Consider the following 24505-nt stretch of genomic DNA (forward strand, 5'->3'; position numbering starts at 1 on the left):
ATATATATATATATATATATATATATATATATATATATATATATATACAGTGTTATGTATTACAAAATGTTTGGTAATATTTCTTCACAAAACTCCTATTAGATATATTTCCCTTTATCAAATATTATCCTATATATCTATATCTGAATTATGTTGTTTAATTGTTTTTAGTCATCCTACTCTTCATCATCTCTTTTTGGATTTTCTTAGCAAAGATACTAGAGTGGTTTGCCATTTCTTTCTCCAGCTCATTTTATACTTGAGAAAACTGAACCAAATAGGGTTAAGGGACTTGCTCAGGATCACTGAGCTAGTAAGCGTCTGGATTTTGCAGAGATAACAAAACTAATTTTTGTTAAAAATGAGTTTTGATCTCTGCAAAGGGGGGAATATTAGAATAGAATAAAGGGAATAGGAGATTTGCAAAGGGTTTGGGCATGCAAATACTTTGCAGGCAGTTTGGCACACACATGGAATTGTATGGGCTGCCATTCTGGAATGGGAGGAATGCTTAAGAAGGGATATTGGGATTCCAAGGGGGTCTGTTGATCCCTGGAAACTGAGAGCAGAGGCTTACTTCCTGTGGTCATTTTGGCATTGGGCTACAGAAGTTAGCTGTGGTTCCTGACACAGCTTGGAGGTTCCTGATTTCAAGAGACCTTCTGTGACCCTGAAAACTGTGACCCCGGTTCCCATCTCAATCATTTGTTGTGTGTGAGGTGCAAGAACCCTAACTACCTATCCTAAACTGGAGCCAGACAATCTGGACTCCAGCCTTTGGGCCTCTAGCCATCTTATCTGACATACTGTACTGTGTTCCTGTTTTAATAGTGGACTAGCTAGTCAGGAGCAGTTAGCTACTATTTTAGGTAGATAGAGAGAGTAGTGAGTATAGCCTAATTTATTGGGACTGAAAAGACCTTTTCAGGTCAGGCAAGGGGAAGGAAATAAGAAATATTAGAACTAGGGAACCCATGTCCCTGCTCCACGTATCCATCCTGTGTTTTGTACAATAAACCAAGTTCTTTGTTTATAACATCAGTCAGATCTTGTTGCCATCATCCCACAGGAAGTGATGCCTACATCTTGGCTTCAGCCTGTAGTCAACCAACATCGGGTTCAACACTGGTCCAAACCTAAAACACAAATCTATTGGCTTTTACCAGGTCCCCCACTCACTTATTTCAATTTGAACTTAGGTCTTCCAAACTCTAGACATATTAAATATGCCACTTGGGTGCCTTTATATCTAGACAGACAGACAAGCAGGCAGATGGATGAATGGACAGATGGACAGATGAGCAAACAGATAGACATAGATGGGTAGATAGATAGATAGACACATAGATACATAGATACATAGATAGATAGATACATAGATAGATAGCCCCAGTTAATTCAAGTGGATGGGGGAGATTCTCCATGATTTTTCCCTTTTGTTTCTTTTCTTTGAATCTCCCTATCCTTCCACCAACACTGGAGATTATTTTATGACTATACCTTTACTATTCTCCTTCCTCCCCATCTTGAGCCCTTCCTTTGTCCCTATCTTCTATTGCTCTTATGAATTTAATGTATTTCTATCTTAAGTCTGGTCTGTGTATTATAGAAAATATTTTTATCTGATTCAGATGAACATAAAGCCTCAGGGCTTTTTTGGCTGATAGTGCTCTGTGTGATATCTTCTCCCCAAAGTCACTCTTCTTCAACCATTAAGAAAGCTCTGTTTTGAGCTTTGGAGAGTTAAAACAATGAGTGCTGAAGCTGCCTCAAAGTTTCCACTGGGGTAACTTGCTCAGTCCTCTGAGCTTGTCTCTCAACTTGCCCCAGCAGCTTGCCCATTTCCATATCCCTATAGGACTATGAACATCTCTATGTGGAATCCTAAGCTATGTAAAGGATTCTAGAGGTGATTATTTAAATGTCCTAGTAGAGAGGTGCATCTCTATGCCCTGATGGAGTGTTTGAGAGAGAAGTTTTGGAATCTTCTTCATCTTAGCATGTTGCCAATATCCCACCTCTCTACCTCAATAATTTTTCAGATGGCAACTCAGAAATCATTTCACAATTTTTCTTACTACCTTGGGGTATAGTTCATCTGGTCATTGTTGATAAGTCATTTAAAGCAACTTATTGCTCACTGTTGTTTAATTTTAATTAACTTCTATCCATTTAAAAAATAATTCAATGTCTAAAGATCATTCTCCTTGGTGTAAACAGAAACAAAATAATATTTAAGTAATTCTCCCTTTTCTACACAACCACTCTAATATTCTTATGCTTCTTTCATCTTTTATGCCCCTAACATATCTTTTAAAAAGCCCCTTTTTTGTTTTTGTCATATTTAGCATTCATCTTCACTCTCAGTTCATTCTGTTTGAAACACTCCTGATTCATACCATGCTTCTTATTGATTCTTATTACTTTTTTTATTTCCGTCATTTGAACATAACTTAAAATATATATGTTGGTGAGAGCAACTGGATGGCTCAGCAGATGAAGTAGCAGGCCTAGAGATGGGATGTCCTGGGTTCAAATTTGGCCTCAGACACTTCCTAGTTGTGTGACCCTGGGCAAGTCACTTAACCCCTATTGCCTAGCCCTTACTGCTCTCCTGCCTTGGAACCAATACATGAAAGGTAGGGGTTAAAAAAAAATATTTATGTTGGTGATTTTTCTATGTACCCACATTGGTCTCATTAGATCTTTCTCCATTTTCTTTGTGTTCAATATTATTTGTGATTCTGTGGTCATAACTTTGCCTTTTAGTGCATCACTGGCCTAACTGAGCCAATTTTCTATAGAGAATTATAGACTATGATATCTTCTATATCATTTTTTCTGAATTCTTTGAACTGTTTTTCCCACATCTACACTGTGCTCTATATTGTTTAACTTTCTCTTCCTTGCCCATCACTAACTCCAAAACGGAAGTCATTTAATTTTAATATTATGTCACTATGAAAATTAGTTTCTCCAGGTTGGCCTGAAGCAGATCTAGGATAGCAATTTTCATCACTATTTTATAGAAGAATAAATTTATCCTAAAAAGTGGTTTTTAATTTATCAGCTCTTCTGCCGTTAAAAGAGGGGCAAGGGGGCAGCTGAGTAGCTCAGTGGATTGAAAGCTAGGCCTAGAGACAGGAGGTCCTAGGTTCAAATCTGGCCTCAGACACTTCCCAGCCGTGTGACCCTGGGCAAGTCACTTGACCCCCATTGCCTACCCTTACCATTCTTCTGCCTTGGAGCCAATACACAGTATTGACTCCAAGACGGAAGGTAAGGGTTTTTAAAAAAAAAAAAAAAAGAGGGGCAAGTTTTGCAATTATCTAAATTACTAAATTTTCCCAACACTATTAAGTTTATAATCTGTCCCTTGATTTTATAAACTGTTTCCTGCTCTTTTGTCCTTTTGGCTCAGTGGTCTGTAGATTGACCCCAATCACTTTTCTCTTCCCCACCATTAAACTTCACCAAATTTTTCTTCTAATTACTGTATCTCCTTTGATGAACATGTCATTTTGATGCATATTGTATTGATGATTTCATATAATCTTATCCTTGTGATTAAGGTATATTCTTCCATAGATACTACAACTCTAGTTGTGAATCACATCCCACTAAGTCTTATTGATATATAGGAAATGGGATTTATTTTGCTACCTGAGTTGAGATCTCTTAATTCCTCTTAACATTATCCAAGGAATTTAGTTTACTGATTACTAGGATAGTATTTTTAATAAATGATGGTATCGAACAGGTTGTAATAAATCACAGATAAAAATTACACAATGAAAGCCATATTCAAAAATGTCATCAGAGATGTATAATTAGAAAAAGAGTTGGACCTAATATGTATGAGGATTGGAGAGAGTAACAGTCTGTTTTCTCCTATGGATTTCATAAGATTTCAAAGATATTGAGGAAGGTCCTCAGTACAATGGTTAGACTCTCTAAAGAAGATTTATGATGAGATATTTACAAAAGAACCACAGCATGAAGAGATGTGGATATTTTATTGTTTCCCCTGTTGGAGAGAGTATCCATATTGATGGAACCACCTACCTGTTGAAATACAAAGGGAAGGTTGTGCCAGAGCCATGTCCATTTGTATTACAAAAGCCAAATACCAAATTTTCAGCATTAGAATTTTCACCTTAGAAATTGGCAAATGCAACAATAATCAGGGCTTGATTTATTGTTTTTTTGCCTAGTCTTTAAAAAGCAATAAAGAAAATGTTAATAATGCAGATTAAACTTAAAAGTGTGTTTTGCATGTACACACACACACACACATATATATATATACATATATATATATATATATATATGTTTGTTTTTTTTCCAGAAGGCTGGTTGTTAAACAGGTACCAGTACACTCCAGACCAAAGGTCTTAGTGCTGTATATGTGAGGACAACCAAAACTTTAGGCTTTGTCACTGTCCCTTTTCTTGAATATTATTTCCTAGAAATTATTGATCCCTTCTATTACTATTAATAACATAATAGTTCAAATTTATATAATACTAAAAATGTACAAAGCACTTTGTTCACATTAACACTATGAGGTGGGTAGGAATTTAAAAATTATCTACATGAAAAAATAAGATTCACAGTGACTTGCTGAGGGTCACATAACAAGTGTTAGACATGACTCCTGAAGCCAGGTCCAATCCCAATGCTCTTTCCTGACTCTCATTGTGTCAGGCTGTCTGTTTTTCTAGTATCCTACTAACTACCCTTTGTCACTGGATATGTCAGACACATCAAGGAAATTTTCTCCTTACTCTTATTTTCCCTTTAAAGCCCTTTTTGCCAAATCCACAAGTCTCCAAACAGATATGTTGACATTGCTCTCATTATATATACTGTTATCCTTGACAACAGCCAATAATTGTAGTCTTTAAGATTTCTAGTTTCTATTCTCCTACACCATTTTCCTTAACACCTATTCATTCTCAGAATTGCCTTTTTGAGTTTCTGCAGTCCTTGTCTTTAAACAGTAACAGTAATGATAACAGCACCTATGTCCTTAAAGTCTTTAATTTCTAATTGAGATCTTCCTGATCCCTAACAATGCCTTCTCTTTTCCTTGTGGAACTCTAATTCACCCGTGCACAAATCACCAGACAGATAGTAGCTGTCAGGTCTGAAAAATCTCAGGAGTCTCTCCAACATGCCCTGGGAAGAGAGTGCAGTCCCATTGTTGCTCATATCAAGTTGATATAAGGCTGCCTCAGATCCTCTCAGCAGTACATTGCCAAAGAGCAGTTCAATTCAATCCAATTCAAAAGACAGCTATGCTTGCTCTGTGTAAGGCACTATGATACAGAGGCTAAAAGACACAAATGAAACAATCCCTGCTTTATAGAAGTTTAGGTTCTACTAGAGACTTGTCTTTTCTTCCTTTAACTAGTATTGGATGGCTCCTCTTTAAATTGTATATGTGAGTTGTCAATTGTAGTGGCTTGTAAGGTACCTAGTCTTTTGCATTTGCAGCTTTACTTTCTATGGCTCACAAGAGAATATATTTAGAAGTATGGGGAAGAAAGGAGGAAAGGAAGGGGAGAAGGAAGGAATGAACAAATTAACAAATGAACAGTTGAATGAAGGGAGGGAGGAAGGAAGGAAAGACAGATTTCAAAAACAATTACTTTGGGGGGCAGCTGGCTCAGTGGATTGAGAGCCAGGCCTAGAGACAGGAGGTCCTAGGTTCAAGTCTGACCTCAGACACTTCCCAGCTGTGTGACCCTAGGCAAGTCACTTGACCCCCATTGCCTACCCTTACCACTCTTCTGCCTTGGTGCCAATACACAGTATTGACTCCAAGACAGAAGGTGAGGGTTTAAAAAAAATTACTATGTGCCAGGTATTATAATAAATGCTAGAGAAAAAAAATTCAAGGAAAAAGTCAGACCCCACTTTTATTCAAATGGGAGAGAATTCTAGGCATTGAAAGGAGCTGGGCAGGGTGAGGCTACAGATGAACATACTACATGTGGGGACATGGTTTGAAGTCCAAAAGAAGTCAAGAACAGGGACAAGAGAAGAATAAATGTAGGTTAGCCATGGTCCCACCACAGAATGGAGCCCACAGGAGGAGGAATTGACCAATGGTAGAAGGGATCAGGCCTTGCAAAGCAATATTCCATGCTTAATGGGCTAGGGGTTGGCACTTTTCAAAGTCAAGGAGGTCCTAGGAACCTAGAAAAAATTCTAGAATGAACTAACAGTAGAGGAAACGTGGTTTTGGTATCCAAAGAAAGTCATGAATGGGGCTATGAAGAAAAGGCTCAGGTGTTCCAACCTCCTCATTATAGACAAGAGAATTGAGGTCCAGAGTTGTTTTAATCATTTGCCCAAGATTACACTGGTATATCAACAGAAGCAAAGAGTTTCACAGCTATAATTATATTATGCCTGTAGATGTATTTGTGTCTGTACGTGTATGTGCATGCACACACACACACACACACACACACACACACACACTATGTAGGTCCTAAACCTATGTAGGTCCAAAGATTCAATGGTCCTTCTTTACTTCTTCCTTTGGCATAGAAGTTAACATTCTCCATTGTCTTTTAAGAATCCCCCCCTTTTTTTTGGTGTCATTTTCCTTCTAAAGAACTTCTTCCATTCTACTGAATATTTCATTCTTCCTGACAATCCATAAAATAGAGGCTTTCACCTCCAGCCTCTTTACCTTATTTAGTAGGAAACCATAGATACATTTCGTCCAAATAGCTGTTACTTAACAGGAATCACAAGCATGACCACACAAGTATGGCAAACTCTTATAGGTCAATAGATCATCTCTCTCACCCTTCTAATTTGATGGAAACGATGTTTGTTTTATATTGCTTTTGCTTCTTGTTCATTTGACCAGCTCACCACCATGCCAAGGACTCTCTTTCTTGGTGCATATGGGATTTTTCTACTCCCAGGTCATCTTGAATTTTTCTGGGGCTACTTACCTTTTATCAGCATACAGTTGTTTAGTTACTTTTCAATTATATCCATCTCTTCAGGATCTCTTTTGGAGGTTTCCTTGACAAAGATACTAGAGTAGCTTTCCACTTCCTTTTCTGGCTCATTTTGCAAATAAGGAAACTAAGGCAAACAAGGATCAAGCAATTTGCCCCAGGTCACACAGCTATTAAGTGTTTGAGGCCAGATTTAAACACAGAAAGAGGATTCTTCCTTACTCCAGGCACCCTATTCTATCTACTTTAACACTTAACTACCCTCATCGAGATACAGATTGAAGGCTAAAGTGGATCTCAGAAGGTATCAAGTCCAACCCTTCTTTTTTATATGCACAAGGCCGAGGTCCAGAAAAGTTAAATACTTAGTTACATAGGTTTTCCTTGCTTAGGAGCATTTGATCTATAATTAGCAGTCTCTTGTCACCACCCTAATTATCATCTTCCAATAGGTCTTATATTAAAACCAATCATACTTGTTTTCTTTTCTATCCTGTGACCACTATCTCAGCTTTCAAGACATCATCTTCTCTGTCTTATTTTTCCCTTGAGTCAGTGTCTTCTGTCTTCTATCACTCCCAATAACTGGTTTGACTAAATTTACCATTTTCAATTTCAGGGATATTTTGAAAGATAATTGTTTTTCATTTTCTTTTCTGCCAAAAATATGCATGGTCTTCTTTTCATATGACCCATATTCTTTCCTATTTCCATTGTTTAGCCATATAATTGAACGAATTATTTCAATTCTTTGAGCCTCAGTTTCTCTATTTATTAAAGAAGAGAATTAGGCTAGATTATATCTAATATACTCAGGCCTTTCTCCATTTTGCCATCTAGCTGCTTCTCAGGAGTCTTCCTCTTGCTGTCATTAAAGGTTAAGAATGATTTCCTGAGCCTGACTTTTGGAGCTCTGGGGTGCTCTTCCTTTATACCAGAACACAAACCATTCCTAGGCAAACCTATGACTTTAAGGGGGGAAGATGACACTATTTTTTTATGTCTCACAAGGTCAGGTACTAAGAGAATAAGACACAAACAGGAAACCACATGCCTAGGTCACCATTAGCTTATAGCAGTGATGGCGAATCTATGGCATGGATGCCAAAGATGACATGTAGAGTACTCTCTATGAGCACAGGACCACCCTCCCCACCCAGAGTTTGTTTCAAGAAAGACAGAGAGATTTGGGCAGAGCTTCTTCCTTCCCCCTCTCCATCATGACTAATGGCATTTTTTCACATCACCCCACCCCTCTGCCTTAGCATCCCAATGGGAGAGCACAGGGGGTAAAGTGGGAGGCTCAGGAGAAATGAGTACTCAGGCTACTCCCCTCACCCCCTCTACATTCATTGAGGACATTCCTCACTTCACCTCCTCTCTGCCCAAGAGCCCAATGGGAGCACTTTCTACTTCCCCTGTGTGGTCTAAAGGGGGGCAGGGCATATCTGGCACTTAGTGGGGTGGCAGGCATGGCACTTGGTGTAGGGATGGGGTGGGGACAGGGCCATCTCTAAAAGGGTTGCCATCACTGGCTTATAACTTTTGGTTCAGTGGGTAGAAAAAGATGTCTTTATATACTGACTCTACAGAGTTCATAAAACCATCTTTAAATTGCAATGTCAACAGAAAGAAGGAAATCTGAGAGGTAGAGAGTGTCCCCTTAGTATAAACACAGAGTTTTGACTTAGCACCCAAATAACAGTGTTATCATGACTACCAAGAAGCAGTCAAAGAATATCTCTGACTCCCTGAATTTCAGGGAGGAGGATAAAGGAAAGAGGAAGTCCATCAAATATCAAGACATAAATAAAGCTTTTTATATAGACTTTAATCTCCCCTATATTGTTTCTCCCAGAACAATTATAACCTTCAACTATAAAAAGTGACAAAACTCCCTGTCTGGAAGAATTCATTGTTTCATGCACCTCCATGCTCCACAAGAATCTGTTGCTAAAATCCTCCCAGATGTATTGAAAAGATTCACATCAATGATTTCTCAATCTTTTTCATCTATTTCATGTTTCTTCTTTCTTTCTCCCACAATTTGAGAATATGCCATTTCCCTTTTCTTATTAGACCCTAGTTCTATTTCTCCTCATAGCTGAATTCCTTCAAACGTTTCTATAAAATTCCCAAGCATTCAATAAATTTCATTAGTCGAAGGGATAAAAACATCCCTGAGAACAGATGTTTGGGATCACATTACAAAACAACCATTTATTACATAAAACAATTCACTCCTAATGGAATGCTTGCCATCACACAGTTATAGTCAGGATGACCTTATATGGAGTAAATCCTTGTAGAATAACTTAATAATTAACTTTTGAGCTTATGAGAGTTATTACTAAGAGTATATTTATTATATTTCCAAAGTGGACAGGTTAAAGAGCTTCACTATTAGAGGTAACATCTTACACACTTGAATAATCCTGCTCCAACTACATTTACACCAGTATATAACATTAAATTCAATTTAAATCTATCCCTTTAAGTTAGTAATATAATTTGACTTCTTCTGTGATACTAAAAATGCTGTCCTCTGTCATAAAGATTTAGAAGACAAAGTTCACAGACATTAAGATTTGTCCGTATTTTTATTCAGTAGGACAAGCACTGAACAGACATTAAATTAATTTTGGGTCCTATATTCAGTAGACTAGTAACCATCACTTGACTTTCATATGCCTCATTTATTTTTAATTGACCTACCTCATGAAATTGCTATGAAGAAAGCATCTTGTTAAACTGGTAAATTCAGTATAAATATGTGTTTACCAAAAATATCCTTGAGAGATATTTTTTCATATACTACTAAATTCTTATTTTATTAGGGAAATGATTGGGTTAAAAGTCTTTGCATTACTTTTATTCTGAGCAAATAAGCTATGATAAATTTAATCTTTCATCAGGCACTTTATTTGAAATCTGAAAACTTTAAAATCAGCAGCTTGTTCTCAGTATCAAATAAATGCCTAGATCTTTACTGGGTGGCTGACATGGGCTCTGGGGAAACAGAGGAATTAGATATACATCAAATTTCCCATTGATCTAGAAGCCAAGCATCTGCTCAAGTCAAGAGTGGCTTTTCTAACTACATTTAGGCTAGAATTATTTGCATGTGAACAGCTCCTTCCAATCCAGTGGGTGTTAGTTCAGTTTCTATAAATTACTCTAGAGGATATGAAGTGATGAGAACTCAACTAGTGCAATGTGTAATCAGCTCTTGGAGTCCATTTAAAAGTAAGCTCTGGATTTTAAAAGGTTACTAGTCTCATTTGTCTAAGATAGTCTTTTTTCCCATGTGATGGAAGTGTGGGTTTTTCTACTACAATTTCAGCTGCAGCACTGATCTGTTTTGTTACAGGATCTCAAAATCAGCTTGAGCTCTCTGGTTACTGTGACTATCACCATTTTTTAAAAGTTTTATTGACACATTTTATTTTTATACATCACAGTTGTTTCCATATGTTAATCCTCTCCCTATCACCTTTTTTTTCTCCATGGTCACACCTAAATCCTTTTCTTTATAGGAAAGAGGAAAAAGTTAAGAAAAAGCAACCAACACAATAACTGTTTCTGGAAGGGTATACTATATAGCAGGCTTGGTATCCCACTAGTTCAACAACAGTAACAATAACTGGAAAACACATTTCTTCATCAAATATTTGATGGCAAATGATAAGCTTGGTGAAATGGTGGCATTATTATTGCAATCTTTCAAAAGAGGTCAATAAGAGTATCTGAGTTTCTTTTAGGTACTAGTAGAAGACTTGAGAAGGTGGTATAAAGGACAAAGACATTTTTTTAGTTGTATTAAGTTGGTGGGGGGCTTCAAAATATCCTGTTGGAATTACCAATGTAATTGTAATTGCACTGCGTCTTTTGCCTCAAGACAAGGCTAGTTTCCTTTCTAGTCATACATGTCCTTGATTATTTCTTTTATTCCAGTTCTCATGTACATATTGGTATTTTACATTGTCCTTGAATAACTTGAAATTGTAATTCTCCAAGTGTTAAAAGGATGATAGGCTTTTTCCACAGGAAATTGTTTTAGAATAATTAATTCACCGATTGTTTTCCATCCCATTCTCCTCATTTGATTCAATTATAGTGTCTCTATTACCTATTCAAGAAATATTTTCTAATAGATTTACTCACCAATGTGTCACCATTTACTACTTTTAATTCAATTACTTTTCCTATGTAAATGGAGAAGAATCTTTTCTGAGTTATCATAGACTCCTGTTTGAACTCTGTATAAGGCATCCTTCATGACAATGTTGAACACATTTGATAATAGTGTTTCTGTATTTTATATCTCATTTCATGTTGAGGTCAAATAGATAATTTTCAATTTGGTTGCAATTCTTATGGAGAGTTCATGAACTTATTTTATGTGAAGTACCACCTTGGGATTGAAATTTTTTTACAAGCAGAGAGAACTTGGGTTTTCTAGAGAGTTATTCCCATTCCCCTAGACCTGTACAGTCATTAGAGTTCATAGATCCATATCAAGATCCAAAGTTGCTCTTTCACAATGTGATTTTGTTGTGTTCCTTGGCTTTGGCTCCCACTTATTCCAGGAATTCAGATTTGTCTGCAGGAGATTCTGTTACTTCATTTCTTCTCCACTGAAAATGGCTCCAGCCTTGACTCAACAACTTCTTGTCACTTAACCATTGCCTAGATCTACTGCTGCCATCTCTGAAGATATCTGGTTTCCTTATGTTCAGGATTCACTTAAAAGATCACATGGTCACATAGATTTTCATCCCTCCCAAAACCTGCCTCAATGTAAACCAACCCCACATGTGGTCAAACAAGATTTTTCTGTCTTATTTCTCAGCTATTATCTTCTCCATATTTTTGTGCCTCACTTTCCAGCCAAGTTCAAAGATATAACCAAGATATTAAAATGTCTCATGAATCAAATCAATCTTTCACAAATGTGGCATTAGAAAAAATCAAAGCATTCACATCTTATTAAAACATTTATTTTGTCAAGGCAATGTCATTTTTTAAGAAGAAAGATAATACTGGAATGAAATATTTATGAGTAAGGAAAGGACAATAAAGACTATACCTGAACATAACCATATATTATGACTAATTAAGAAATTTGTGGCCCTGCAAATTACCCAAGAGTACCTTTGGGGCACACTGGTCTGCAGTTCAAATTATAGGATCTCTCTGTATTGAATGGCTCATTCAATGAAGCAGCTTTTTATTTTCTTTTTCAACACTGAATGAATGAATGAAAAACATTTCAAGTGATTATCATGTGCAAAGCACTGTGCTAAGTGCTAAGCATACAAACAGACAAGTTAGAAATTCTCTGCTCTCAGGGAGCTCCCACTCTAATGGTGGAAGGAACACGTATGGATGATTTCATCTGCAAGTTAAATGGCAAGTCTTTTACAGTATAGCTACAAAGCAGATGGTAATATACTTTCTTTAATGTCATCTCCACTGATGAAATTTTATATCAGATTCTAATGTTGAACTATTTTACACTGCCAAAGACTTTGACAGTAAGAACTGTATTTTTTTGGGTTTCAGTAGCTTATGTTCTATAGTACCTGCATGAAAAGTTGCCAGTTTGGGTCTCCATAGGCATTGCTTCCCAGGCCAGTGGAAGTAGGTGATAATATGGCAACATCACCATTCCAGAGGTCATTAGTTTCAGGGTCCTGACCTGAGGGTTTATGGGATTACAGTGATGGTAGTTCTACTTGCCTGGTATTTGCTGCCTCTTGTCTTTTCCTTGGGGTGCCTTGAAACTTCAGCCATACTAGCTTGACCTGTGGGTGGCATTTGGATAGCTATTTATAGAAATGGTTGGCCTCTTCTTTACAGGAGTTGCTTCTTCAAATGATGACTGTGAGGGTTAGGCTGAATGTAAAATGTTCCTATACCAATAGCTCTTTTATTTATATAATGTGTCTTATTAATTGATCTTACACTTATCCAAATATTAATAGTATATCAAGTTTAAGTGATATATTGGTTGGAATTTAATTTGCCATTTGCCTAGTCATTAAAATATAATTTTAAAGGGGAGAAATGTGACAAAGTCTGAGGGGGAAAAGTTGGAGAGTAGACCATATTGGCCAAATATTGGCCAAAGGAATCCTTAATTCTGGAAGCAATAAGAATAAAGGTTTTGTTTGTTCATTTGTTTTGTTTTTAAGAAAGGTAACATGGATATCTTAATGCCTTAGTCAGATTACTTTAGCATCTGTGTGGGAAATGGATAGGAGAAGTAAAAGAAAGGAAGCAAGGAAACCAGTTATGAGAGTATTAAAGTAGTCTGAGTGGACTGGGAATCTATATGAATGGAGAGAAGCCAATAGAAGAAGTATTATGAAAATAAAACAAGACTTGGTATTTGAGGGCAATCAAAAGGGAAAAATCAAAATTTTGGATTTCACTCTTTTGGGTGGAAAAACAGTGCTTATATTACTAAGAAAAGGATAATGTAAAGGAGAAACAGTTAGGGTAGTTCAGTAGATATAATGCTCCACCTAGAATAAGGAAGTTTCTCTTCCTGAGTTCTAATATGGCTTCAGATACGTACTTAATGTCCCTGGGCAAGTTGTTTAACCATGTTTGTTTCAGTTTCCTCATCTATAAAATAATCTGAAGAGACAACAGCAAACCACTCCAGTGTCTTAGCCAAGAAAATTCCAAATGGGTTCACAAAGAAAAAAAATAGGTTCACACAATTGAAAAACGGATTGACCAATAAAAAAGGAGGAGTAGGTTTTAGGAGGAAGATAAAGAGCTCTATTTCAATATGAATGTAAGAGATTGTATGTCATGATGGACAGAGAATGGCTTAGTTAGGAAAATTTAAATTCAGTCTTGATATATATATATACTAGCTTTGTGACAACTGGCCATTTAACAAAGAAGCTATAATTCTGCTTTAACAGAAGAGATTTCTACATTTATAAAGTCCTTCCTTTATTTCCTTCCCCTCACCCACAAAAAATAAGAGATTCAAGAGATATGACTAGACTTGAGGCAAGAGAGTACATCTCAATAAATAAATCTGGGAGTCATTTGTCAAGAGAGGATACTTAAATCCAATGAAGATGATGGAATTTCTAAGATCAGCAAGAAAGAATACAGCAATAAGAAAAGTTCTCCTAGGACAGAGCCATGCTGAATTCTCACTCTAAACTTTAGAGTCTAAAGGGAAAAGAGATGGATAGTCATCCAGCTAAGAAACTGAAAAGAAGTAGTCAAATAGGGTGGAAAGAGAAAGGTGCAGAGGACAAAAATAAATCCCAAGAGGAAGAAATTGTCAACTGTCTAAATAGTATCAAAAACATTAAAGGAAGCCAAAGATAAGGACTGTGAAATGATCATTTGAAGTAAAAAATTAAAAAAAAAACTGATATTCTTGTATAGAGCAGTTTCAATAGAGTTATGAGATAAGAAGTTAGATTGCAAAGGAGATTGGGAAATGAGTAACTGCTGACATAGTTCAGGCACTTTGTAGACAACTACAGTATAGCAGTTAAGTAGTGAAAGTAGATGTCTTCATTTCTCCCAACTTCACCTTTACAAGATGTACACAACTTCCCTCTGACCCTTAGACCCACTCCCCTCTTAGTCAAGGACCTTTTGTTCTGACATTGAACCAGCAGTTCCATAAGGCCTTATTATTTTTCCTGCTATTTTTTCCAGATTATAAGTACCTCCTGGTATTTCCATTTCCCAACAACTTGAATCCTCTTTTATGTGCTATCTCATCTAACTAGAGTGTGACCTTTTTTTTTGAAAGCAGAAACTGTTTCAATTTTCTTTTTTATTTCCAATGCTTAATACATAATATGTGCTTAATAAAATCTTTTACATTCTACTATCCATAGGATGACAACTGGTAAGAATAGAAAATATGAGTGGAAGGATAAAGTATTCTTGCATAAGTTTTTAGGAAGCATTGAGTCACTATATATGATGAAATTAAAAATGAGAGAAAGAAGAAAAATGGATAAATAAGATTAATATCCAAAGGATCTGGAGTGGATGGAGAGGAGTGATAAAGTTCGTAGGTTGAAATACTGTCTTTTTCAAGGGAAACAAAAGCCTCCTTTTCCTCAGAAAGAAGAGTAATAGAGGAAAGGATAAGTAAAACATTTAGGGAGAATTTTAAGAATGGAATTTGAAAGAATAGGAAACTCATGATGCATGGCCTCAGTTATCTCTGTAAACTAGGAAGCACACATATGCTGGGGATAGAGGGAATGAGAGAGGTGTTAGAACTTGGGAATAATTGAAACTCCTCTGACATTGGCAAGGGTTCAATTGGAATTAGATGACATTGATTTGTAGTGGGCCCAGTTGTCACAGTTCTATAAGTACTCAAATAATACCTAGCGGTTTAGGAGTAAGAGCAGAAAAAATAATCATGGGGATGAACAGATTTGAGCATTTCCAGGGCATGTAGAGCAGTAGCACCTAAGTCACGTCAGTCAAGGACAAAGAGTGGGCTATATTTAAAGAAGTCTACTATACAGGTACAAGACTCTAAAGAAAGTAAAGATATTTTACTTTACTCCATTAGAGAGAATATGGAATTAGAGTGAGACCAAGATATTGTGATGAGGACAAAATCTGGATTTAAGAAATTCGAGGTATATAGAGTCATGGAAGGTCAGAAGATCATCATCAAAATAGAAATTTCAAACTTCAAAATCATGTAGTAATAAGATCTAAGATGCTATCTCTTTAGGCACTTGGGACTGGTATGTTATTGATTTTGATAGATAAGGAAATTGATTACTGAAAGAGTAGGATGTTCGAAGAGAGAACACTATACATATATTCACATATACAGATATATAATACATATTACAAACAAATATAATGTCTCTCTATATATATGTATGTATAGACATGTATACTGAAGCCTCCCATAATGAATGCGATGATCTGAATAAAGACTATAAGCCATAGAGCAAATTCTTTGAGAAAGAAGAGAGTGTCCTAGAGGTTGGTAGATCTTAAGGATATGGGGCAAGTGATATTGATAGATGGAATAAATCTCAGAGAAGAAAGATTACTTGGTGATAGTGACAGAGAGAGGATTTTCAAGTTGTAGTGTGTAACAAGAAGTATGCCAGCTCCTATTCCTGGTCCAATATGTTAAGTTATACATAGAAGAACCAACCAACATTGCATAGGATGTCCAAGAATGCAAATATTTTTGGAGTGGAAAAAATTGATATTTTATATTACAACATGGAAAGATTATGAGAAAGAGAAATCAAAGATGAACATATTTGCTAATTATATATCAATTCTTCCTTCTGGTATTTTCCCTTTTTTCAGAATTAAGGACATTTTGAAATAGTGGAGCATGGCTAAGTGAGTAGGCAGTTGGCTTCAAAGTCAGGGAAACCTAAGTTCAGTTCCTATTTCTGAAACCTTCAGTTGTGTACCACCCCCAAGTCTTTTAAATTCTCAATGCTCTCTAGACAACTGTCTAAAAATTAAAGTTGAGGATAAGATGATGAACTGAATTAACAGAGGGGGTTTCTCCCTCTATAAAACTTCTAATCTGGGAGCGATGAAATTCTGGTTCTAGTTTCCAACATTATCCATTAAATTAGGAGAGGTCTGTGTTCCTGTAATCAAAAAAGTCTTTTTTTTTTTTTTGCTTTATTTTTTCCTAATTTGGTATTGATTTTGACCATTGCTCCAATCAAACAAAAATTCTGAAATGACTGCCACAATAGGAACCAATTTCTTCCTTTTTATTAGCATATGTAGTAAATTTCATATATTGTGATGTTTGCTATCCATAATATAATTGACCAGTCAGCAAGCATTTGCTATCTGCATAGCAAAATAATGAAATAGTTCCTGCCCTCAAAAAGCTTACATTCCACTTATTCTCTATATACATACACATTTTTTTTATTATCATTCAGTCTTTTCAGTTGTATCCAACAAATCATCTTTTCATTTGGGAATTTCTTAGTGAAGATACCAGAATGGCTTACCATTTCCTTCTCCAGCTCATTATATATAAATTTGCTTCCATTAAATTATAGTCATGGTAGCTAACATTCATATAATCAAAAAATATGTAATGCTTTAAATAAATCATTGCAAGGTAATTCATTGGGATAAGGAATGCAATGATGGAAGCTAAAGATCAGGTAAAGACTTCATTTGACGTTTGAGTTTACTTAAGTTGAGTTCTAAAGGAAGCTAGGAATATTACAATATGAAAAGAGCAGGGAGTATACTGTAGACCCCAGAAAATAGCTTGTCCTTTGGAAAGGAATTTTTTATTCATCTTGACTCACACATATTGAAACCAAATCCTTCAATTTCTTTATATACACCCCATCTCTGAGGAGAGCTTGTGAGCTGCCCTTCTATTTAGGTCTACCTTCTTTGGGTATTCTGGTTTAATTTTTGGCCAATATTTCAATAAATATGTAATTCAGTACCTCCAATAATGTAGCCATCTGCCTAATGGGGTCTGAACAAAAATTACATATTTAAAAGAGTAAGAGTTAAATTAATTTTTGGAGACAGTACCAAACATCGTCATTGTTAGCACCACCTACTCCCTTTTCTGTTGGTAAAGTAGCAGTGGGCTGCATAAATCTGAGATACACTGGGTATTTTAAAATCTCTTTTATGGGGTCCAGGAATAAAAACTAATCACCTAGTTACCATAGTATATATGAACCTCTTTTTCCATAGGCTATCAACAAGACCATAGGTCAAATGCATAGAGAAAAAAAATTTTTTTCAGCCTAAAAGTCAGATAACAGAGATGGAAAATATCATAATGGACTAATATTCATATTTCACTTAAATATTTATTTTTTCATATTCAAATTTTCTAAGCCTATTTAAGTTGCTTAATTTAGTTTTTAGGGAGAAAAATAGTAAATAACCTAGTTTTTCTATGTCTTTCTATTAGGGATCTTAGAGGAATGGGTTACTTTATTATTTTTGGCATAATTGTCCTTTTGCAGAATATCTCAAATTCCAGAGGATATGGTAGACTTTCAAAATTGGTCTGCTAACATGTCTATACTTCATTCTTCTGGAATTCTATTGTGAGATAATAAAAACTTCCTATCTCCAAAGCTAGCCATTATACCACCTAGCAATATTTTTGTCTCTGTTTTGGAATGAAAGTGAGCTGGTTCCTGCCTACATTGGTTCTGACCTACATTGATGCTTCCATTCTTCTAACTGACTTTGAAACTTCTTTCCAAGTTAAGATGGGGGAAAAAATTCAAAGGGGCTGTTAGGGACACTCCAGCTTCCAGTGGAAGTGTTTTTGTATCCAAAGGACTTATGGCCTCCTCAACCTCTAGATGTGGTGAGAGGTATCTTTGTTGATGGAAGGAGTTGTAATTTGGATAGGCATGATGGTGTTTTAAATTCATTCTTTCTTGTGAAAATGATTCACAGTTTTAGTGACTGTTGTCAGCTGGAGCAGGGAGGTTTTTTATCAGTGTGCCAGCTTCCATAAGAGGAAGCTCATTCAGTTTCCCTATTGCAACAGATTGTGCCTCTCATGAATGATGCTACAAAAATGCAGAGAAGTGGCAACCTTCCTTCACAATTGGAAAACCCAGGCAATCACTGATACATCTGCCATTGGTCGCTAACTCATCTAGTCCCACAAAGTAAATAAAATACAGCATATTGTTATATATGCTAAAGTTCTTTTCCTTTCACTATGGGCTTCATAACCTACTTTTAGAAACACTTTTTAAGGTTGGCATCTTTAGTATTTCTCTAAAAGGAATTCTCTAAAAGTTCATGATAAAATTTCATAATATGACATTTCTACTTAAAATTTTTTTACCATATTCTTATCACTGAGAGTGGGGAGAAGGATTTTTGACTGCATGAACTCTATCTTTCCATTCCCCAAAACCTAGCTCAAATGGACAATGTCACTTCCTCTACAAAAATTTGGCAAATCTCCTCCATGACATTGGTGACCTTTCACCTTCCAAACTCTTATTATCCTTTGTTTGCTTCTCTTATCCGTTATGATAACTTGTTTTCTATTCATTATTGTGTATGTATGATAACCCTCTATTTAACTAGATACGGTCAGATACTTTTCCTACAATCTAAATTTCCCCAAGTAGCTGGCCCTAGTCAAAGACTCTGCATATAGAAGATGACTAACACATGCTTGTTTAATTTCTTGAATTAAAATGTTGTTGCTGATTGATCATTAGCTAGGAAAAATTTCTTTTTCAATTGTGCATTTATACTATTCTCTGATTTTTCTTTTCTGGAACTGTGCCTATGATTTCTTTCAATCTGTTTCTTCTTCTATTTAGTGAGTTGCCAACATTTATGGCATTTCTATGTGTCTCAGGTGTTTATGTAGATAACTGTTTAGTCAATCTGGCTTCTGTCCAATCTTCCTATCTTTCTTCCCTGTGCAAATAGTTTCTCTTGGATTAAACATATTATGACTGAGTAACATTTCTATTTCATGGTGTGATTATTATAGTAATTTACCTACTGTGTTAGATTCTTATTTCCTTATTTCCTCTCTCTTTTCTCAATTATAAATAAACTTCCACAAAGTCAATTTTAACTTGAGATTATTCCTAAATTGGGGAGATTTCCCCTGGTGACCACCTTTTAATATATTGAACCCCCAAATCCCTTTTTCCCCCTTACAATGGAAATACTTCATTTTCATATTCAAATTTTCTAAGCCTATTGAAGTTGATTGACCTAGTTCTTAGGGAATAAGCTAGTAAGTAGTTTCCTAGTTTAGATGGAAAAAAGCAAAGTATGCTCATATATTAAACAGAAGAAATGTCTGCCTGATGGAGTAAATGCCGATGTTCTTGTTGGGTTTTTTCCTATTCCGATCACTGTACTATAACATAATTATAGATGTTTTAATTCCAGATTGCCAAAATTGTCAGACTACTGTTTGGATGATATTAGAGTCTCAAAAAAGTATGGATCTGAGTCAGGGTAAAGGAATCTTGTTAAATGTTTATTGGCTTCATGGTTTAAGGAACTTATAAAATGATTCTCTGTTCACAATGGAGATATAAGTTGTAGCAAAGAAAAAGCATCTCAAAAATACTGTGAATTACTTTATAGATTATCTGGTTCATATCAGCATGGAAATAATAACTTAAAGTAATAGTAAATTTAAGTTTTTCTCCTACCTGAGCTAACTTGCACCCCCTTATTTTATGACCCAACCAACTAAAATTTCAGGTTCCAAAAATCTACTGTTTTAAAAAACCTGAAGTCACATCGCAAAATTATAAAACATATTTTATAAGAATATTAATCTCCATTTCTTTATTCTATCTGTATATCTAGTTGTATAGATATATGTTGATAAAGATAGAGATATTAGAGAGATCAAGGATCACTCTCCAAATCATCACTTATTTCTATAGTTTCTATACTTTCGATATAGTAAATCTGAGATTAATCACATGAAACTCATTGTTCACAGAGAGACTAGTGGAAAGTATTGGATTCAGAAGATGGAAGACTTGAGTTTGAATCCAACCTTTGCTCCTTATTAACTCTATGTTGCAGAACAATTTAGTTAAATTTTCAAATTCAGTTTGATTATTTATAAAATGAACGTAATAACATATAAGCCACATCACAGGTTGTTGTTGTGAGAATCAAATAACAGTGTAGACAAGGTGCTTTGCAAATGTTAAAAGCACTATCAAAATGTCAGCCATTATTAATATGTCCTGACTTATCTTGAATTTTAATTCACTAATAATAATTTTCATTCTAGCCTTCTCAGTTCGAAGATTGTTCCCATCATAGGGAAAACAGAAGAAATAGAATATTTGAATAGTTTTGCTTTCTTTCTGTTTTCATCATCATGATGCCATTTTTAAGCAATAATCTTTTCCCTACTTTAATCTTCTTATCCCAATACTTTTTAAAAGTGCTTTTATGGAATATATCAACAGGCTTGGTTAACATTGAGGTTTAGCACTCCTGGGACTATTTCTAAAAGATTATTATTCCTCATGCTATTTCCTACCCATAATTCTAACTTATACATTAAAAAATACCACTAAATAAGCAAGTAGATGCCTTCTACATTTCTTCCTTTATCCTCTACTTCTTTTTCTCACCTGAATAATTTATCTTTGTGTCATCAAAATTTCACTCTGGAGAGGTTCTTAAGCCAAATTACATTATCTTTTAAGTCAAGTCATTTATTTTTCTGTTTTTCCAAAATCTATGGTAGCTCTCAGCATTTATCAAATTTTCCTTTCTTCATCTTTCATAAATTCTAAGATAATGTTATAGAGACTACTTTTCCCAGGGTGCCTCTAATTTTAAACTTGGCAACTAGTCTCTCTTTACTGCTCAGAGTCAGATCAACTATTGCAGTTCCTTTCGTCCTTCATCTCCCATCCTTAGGAAAAAAATATATCATTAGGGCAAATCAGACATCAGTTAATCTGCTTTTAGCAAAGACAGAGCTCCAACAAATGCCCAGTCAATGGAAACCTCTAATCACTATTATAGTATGCTTTGATATTAAGTTAATGCTCTGTTTCCTTAACACATCATTAAATTCCCTCTTCTGGTTTGGTAGTCTCTAAAATAGTCCCACCACAAAATCTTGTTTCCATTTATCTTTATCTAAATATTCTCTTCTAAGATTTCTTCTTCTGGTTAGTAGATTTCTTTATGTGCATGTATACATACATACATATATATGTGTGTGTATATATATATATATGGCATATATATATATGTATATATACAATACTACTCTTCCACACCTTTTATTTCATCTTTTCCTTTGTAAGAAGTTATGCCCTCTATAAACACATTCCTGGCATGAGTCACATCTCATCAAGTCTCACTAATCTTTACAAGACCAAATTTACCTTCTTGCATAAAGATCTCGAGCTCTTTTTTTTATTGCCCACACTGCACAGTTTTATGTTTATGCAAGGGAGTTTATCACTGACCCTTTTCTTTTACATTTTACATTAGTTCTTGAATATTACTGTCTCTTCATTACTAAAGATATTTAAAAATTGGTTAACTATCTACTAAAAATGATGTACAATGAAGAGATTTCTGCACTGGACAGTAGTTGGAATTAAGTAACTTTTTAAGTACTTCCAGCACTAACAGCTCTGGGAACAAACTCTCTAGAATGATGGAAATTTATTCATTAATAATTTATAGGTAAAATCAAAGGGAATTGAGTAAAATGTTGATTTTTTTCTTTTGAAGTTTTTGAGTATGGCATTTTTCCCAGTGTTAAGAATGGAAATCTGTCAGCATATGCATATGCACAAATGCCAAGAAAAGGCATTTTAAAATGTGTTGGTTTAAGTTTAGTTTTCTTTGCAATAATTACTGTGTAAAATGGATTAGAAAAAAGAATGGGAAATAGAACTGTTGGTTAATTTTGTGATGGAAAATGGAATGAATGCAGCATTGCTAACAGCAGAAAGTAGACTGCTAAAATAGGCATCACTTAAAAGTAAATGAGATTCTCTATAGCTCTATAGCACTGTTATTGAGAGGGTTAAAAGGAAGTTAACATTCTGCTCCTCTTTTCATTAATTTTTTTTTATTTCTATCTTCTTCACAACACAAAGACATGACTTCTTATGCCTCTAAAATTTTCTGCGACACTTGACATTGATGAAAATAAATGAAAGTATCTTTCCTGGGTTGGCACATGGAAAAACATGAATACAATGAGTGGTTTTTCCTGCTTTGAAGTGAAATGTATATGTATATATACAATTAAAAAATAGTCATTATATGATAATCTCTCTAACATAACTTAAATATTTCAACAGACAACAAAGATTATGATGCATATTTGTCATATACCAAAGTGGACCCTGACCAGTGGAATCAGGAAACTGGGGAAGAAGAAAGATTTGCCCTTGAAATTCTACCAGATATGCTGGAAAAACATTATGGGTACAAATTATTCATTCCCGACAGAGATCTGATCCCTACTGGAAGTAAGTTAACTTTTAAATACAGGGATATGTTTGTATATGTGATGTATGTAGAGATTTATTATTTGATATATTCTTCTATTCATTATAACATTTATCTGTAATATGTCTAATAATAGAATTGATAAGTGTCACAAATAAAATTATAAAAATAACAATAATAGCTCTGAATAACTGCCTCCATAATTCCACAAATGGCAGCTTATAACCTGAGCATTAATGAAATCAAATAAGCAACAAATGAGCTGCTCTTTGAAAATATTTCTACCCCTTTCAAAAAGTTAGATTGATTTAAATCCATTTGTATTTTCTGGTTTAATCTCTGCTCCATCTCTGATAAAAGTACATAGGAGCTAGAGCTGTCTTGCAGGGAGAGTTTGTGAATACCACCAAGCTCTCTGGGTCAAGTATTAATCTAACTAATTCTGAGAAACTGCCATTCTATTTTGTAGCATATATTGAAGATGTGGCAAGATGTGTGGATCAAAGTAAGCGGCTGATTATAGTTATGACCCCTAATTATGTGGTCAGAAGAGGCTGGAGCATCTTTGAACTGGAGACCCGACTTCGAAACATGCTAGTCACAGGAGAAATTAAAGTGATATTAATTGAATGTAGTGAACTTCGAGGAATCATGAACTACCAGGAGGTGGAAGCTCTAAAGCACACCATTAAACTCCTGACGGTTATCAAATGGCATGGACCAAAATGCAACAAGTTGAATTCTAAATTCTGGAAACGTTTACAGTATGAAATGCCTTTTAAGAGGATAGAGCCCATTACCCATGAGCAGGTATTGGATGTCAGTGAACAAGGGCCCTTCGGGGAGCTACAGACTGTCTCAGCAATTTCCATGGCGGCCGCCACCTCTACCGCACTTGCCACTGCCCATCCAGATCTGCGTTCCACGTTTCACAATACTTACCATTCACAAATGCGTCAGAAACACTATTATCGAAGCTACGAATACGATGTACCTCCTACCGGCACCCTGCCTCTTACCTCAATAGGTAACCAGCATACCTACTGTAACATCCCTATGACACTTATCAACGGACAGCGGCCGCAGACAAAATCCAGCAGGGAGCAGAACCCAGACGAGGCTCACACAAACAGTGCAATACTGCCGCTCTTACCACGCGAGACCAGTATATCCAGTGTGATTTGGTGACAGAAAAGGAAGGGGCCACTTTGCCCCTTGGAGTAGGAGCTGAGTCTGCAGTCCAGTGCCTGGAACTACATCCTCGACTGCTGCTGTTAAAAACATGCATTACAATCTATAAAATACGAGGAAAAACAGGGTCTTGTACATATGTTTTTTGCGATTTATTTGTAGCATCAGTGTCTTCCTGTTTTACCATGTCTCTTGCCATTACATTTTTTGACTTTGTTTTATATGTCATTGGAATTTGTATATTTACATTTTTTAATGAAGAGACTGATGTATAGATAGGAAACCCTTTTTGCTTCATTAGTATAATTTTAGATGGGTTTTGA

At 35.5% G+C, this 24505-nt stretch overlaps 1 protein-coding gene across 1 annotated transcript in view; it reads left to right on the plus strand.

The window, feature by feature from the left end:
• IL1RAPL1 (interleukin 1 receptor accessory protein like 1) overlaps positions 1-24179 on the plus strand; it is a 906599-nt gene extending 882420 nt beyond the window's left edge. The window contains exons 9-10 of the mRNA XM_044669211.1: positions 22841-23011; positions 23461-24179. Coding sequence (XP_044525146.1) covers positions 22841-23011; positions 23461-24179 — 890 coding nt within the window. The remainder of the gene's footprint in view (positions 1-22840; positions 23012-23460) is intronic.
• The last annotated feature ends 326 nt before the right edge of the window (positions 24180-24505 follow it).

This window comes from Gracilinanus agilis, chromosome 3 (genome assembly GCF_016433145.1).
Source record: "Gracilinanus agilis isolate LMUSP501 chromosome 3, AgileGrace, whole genome shotgun sequence".
NCBI classification, from domain to species: Eukaryota; Metazoa; Chordata; class Mammalia; order Didelphimorphia; family Didelphidae; genus Gracilinanus; species Gracilinanus agilis.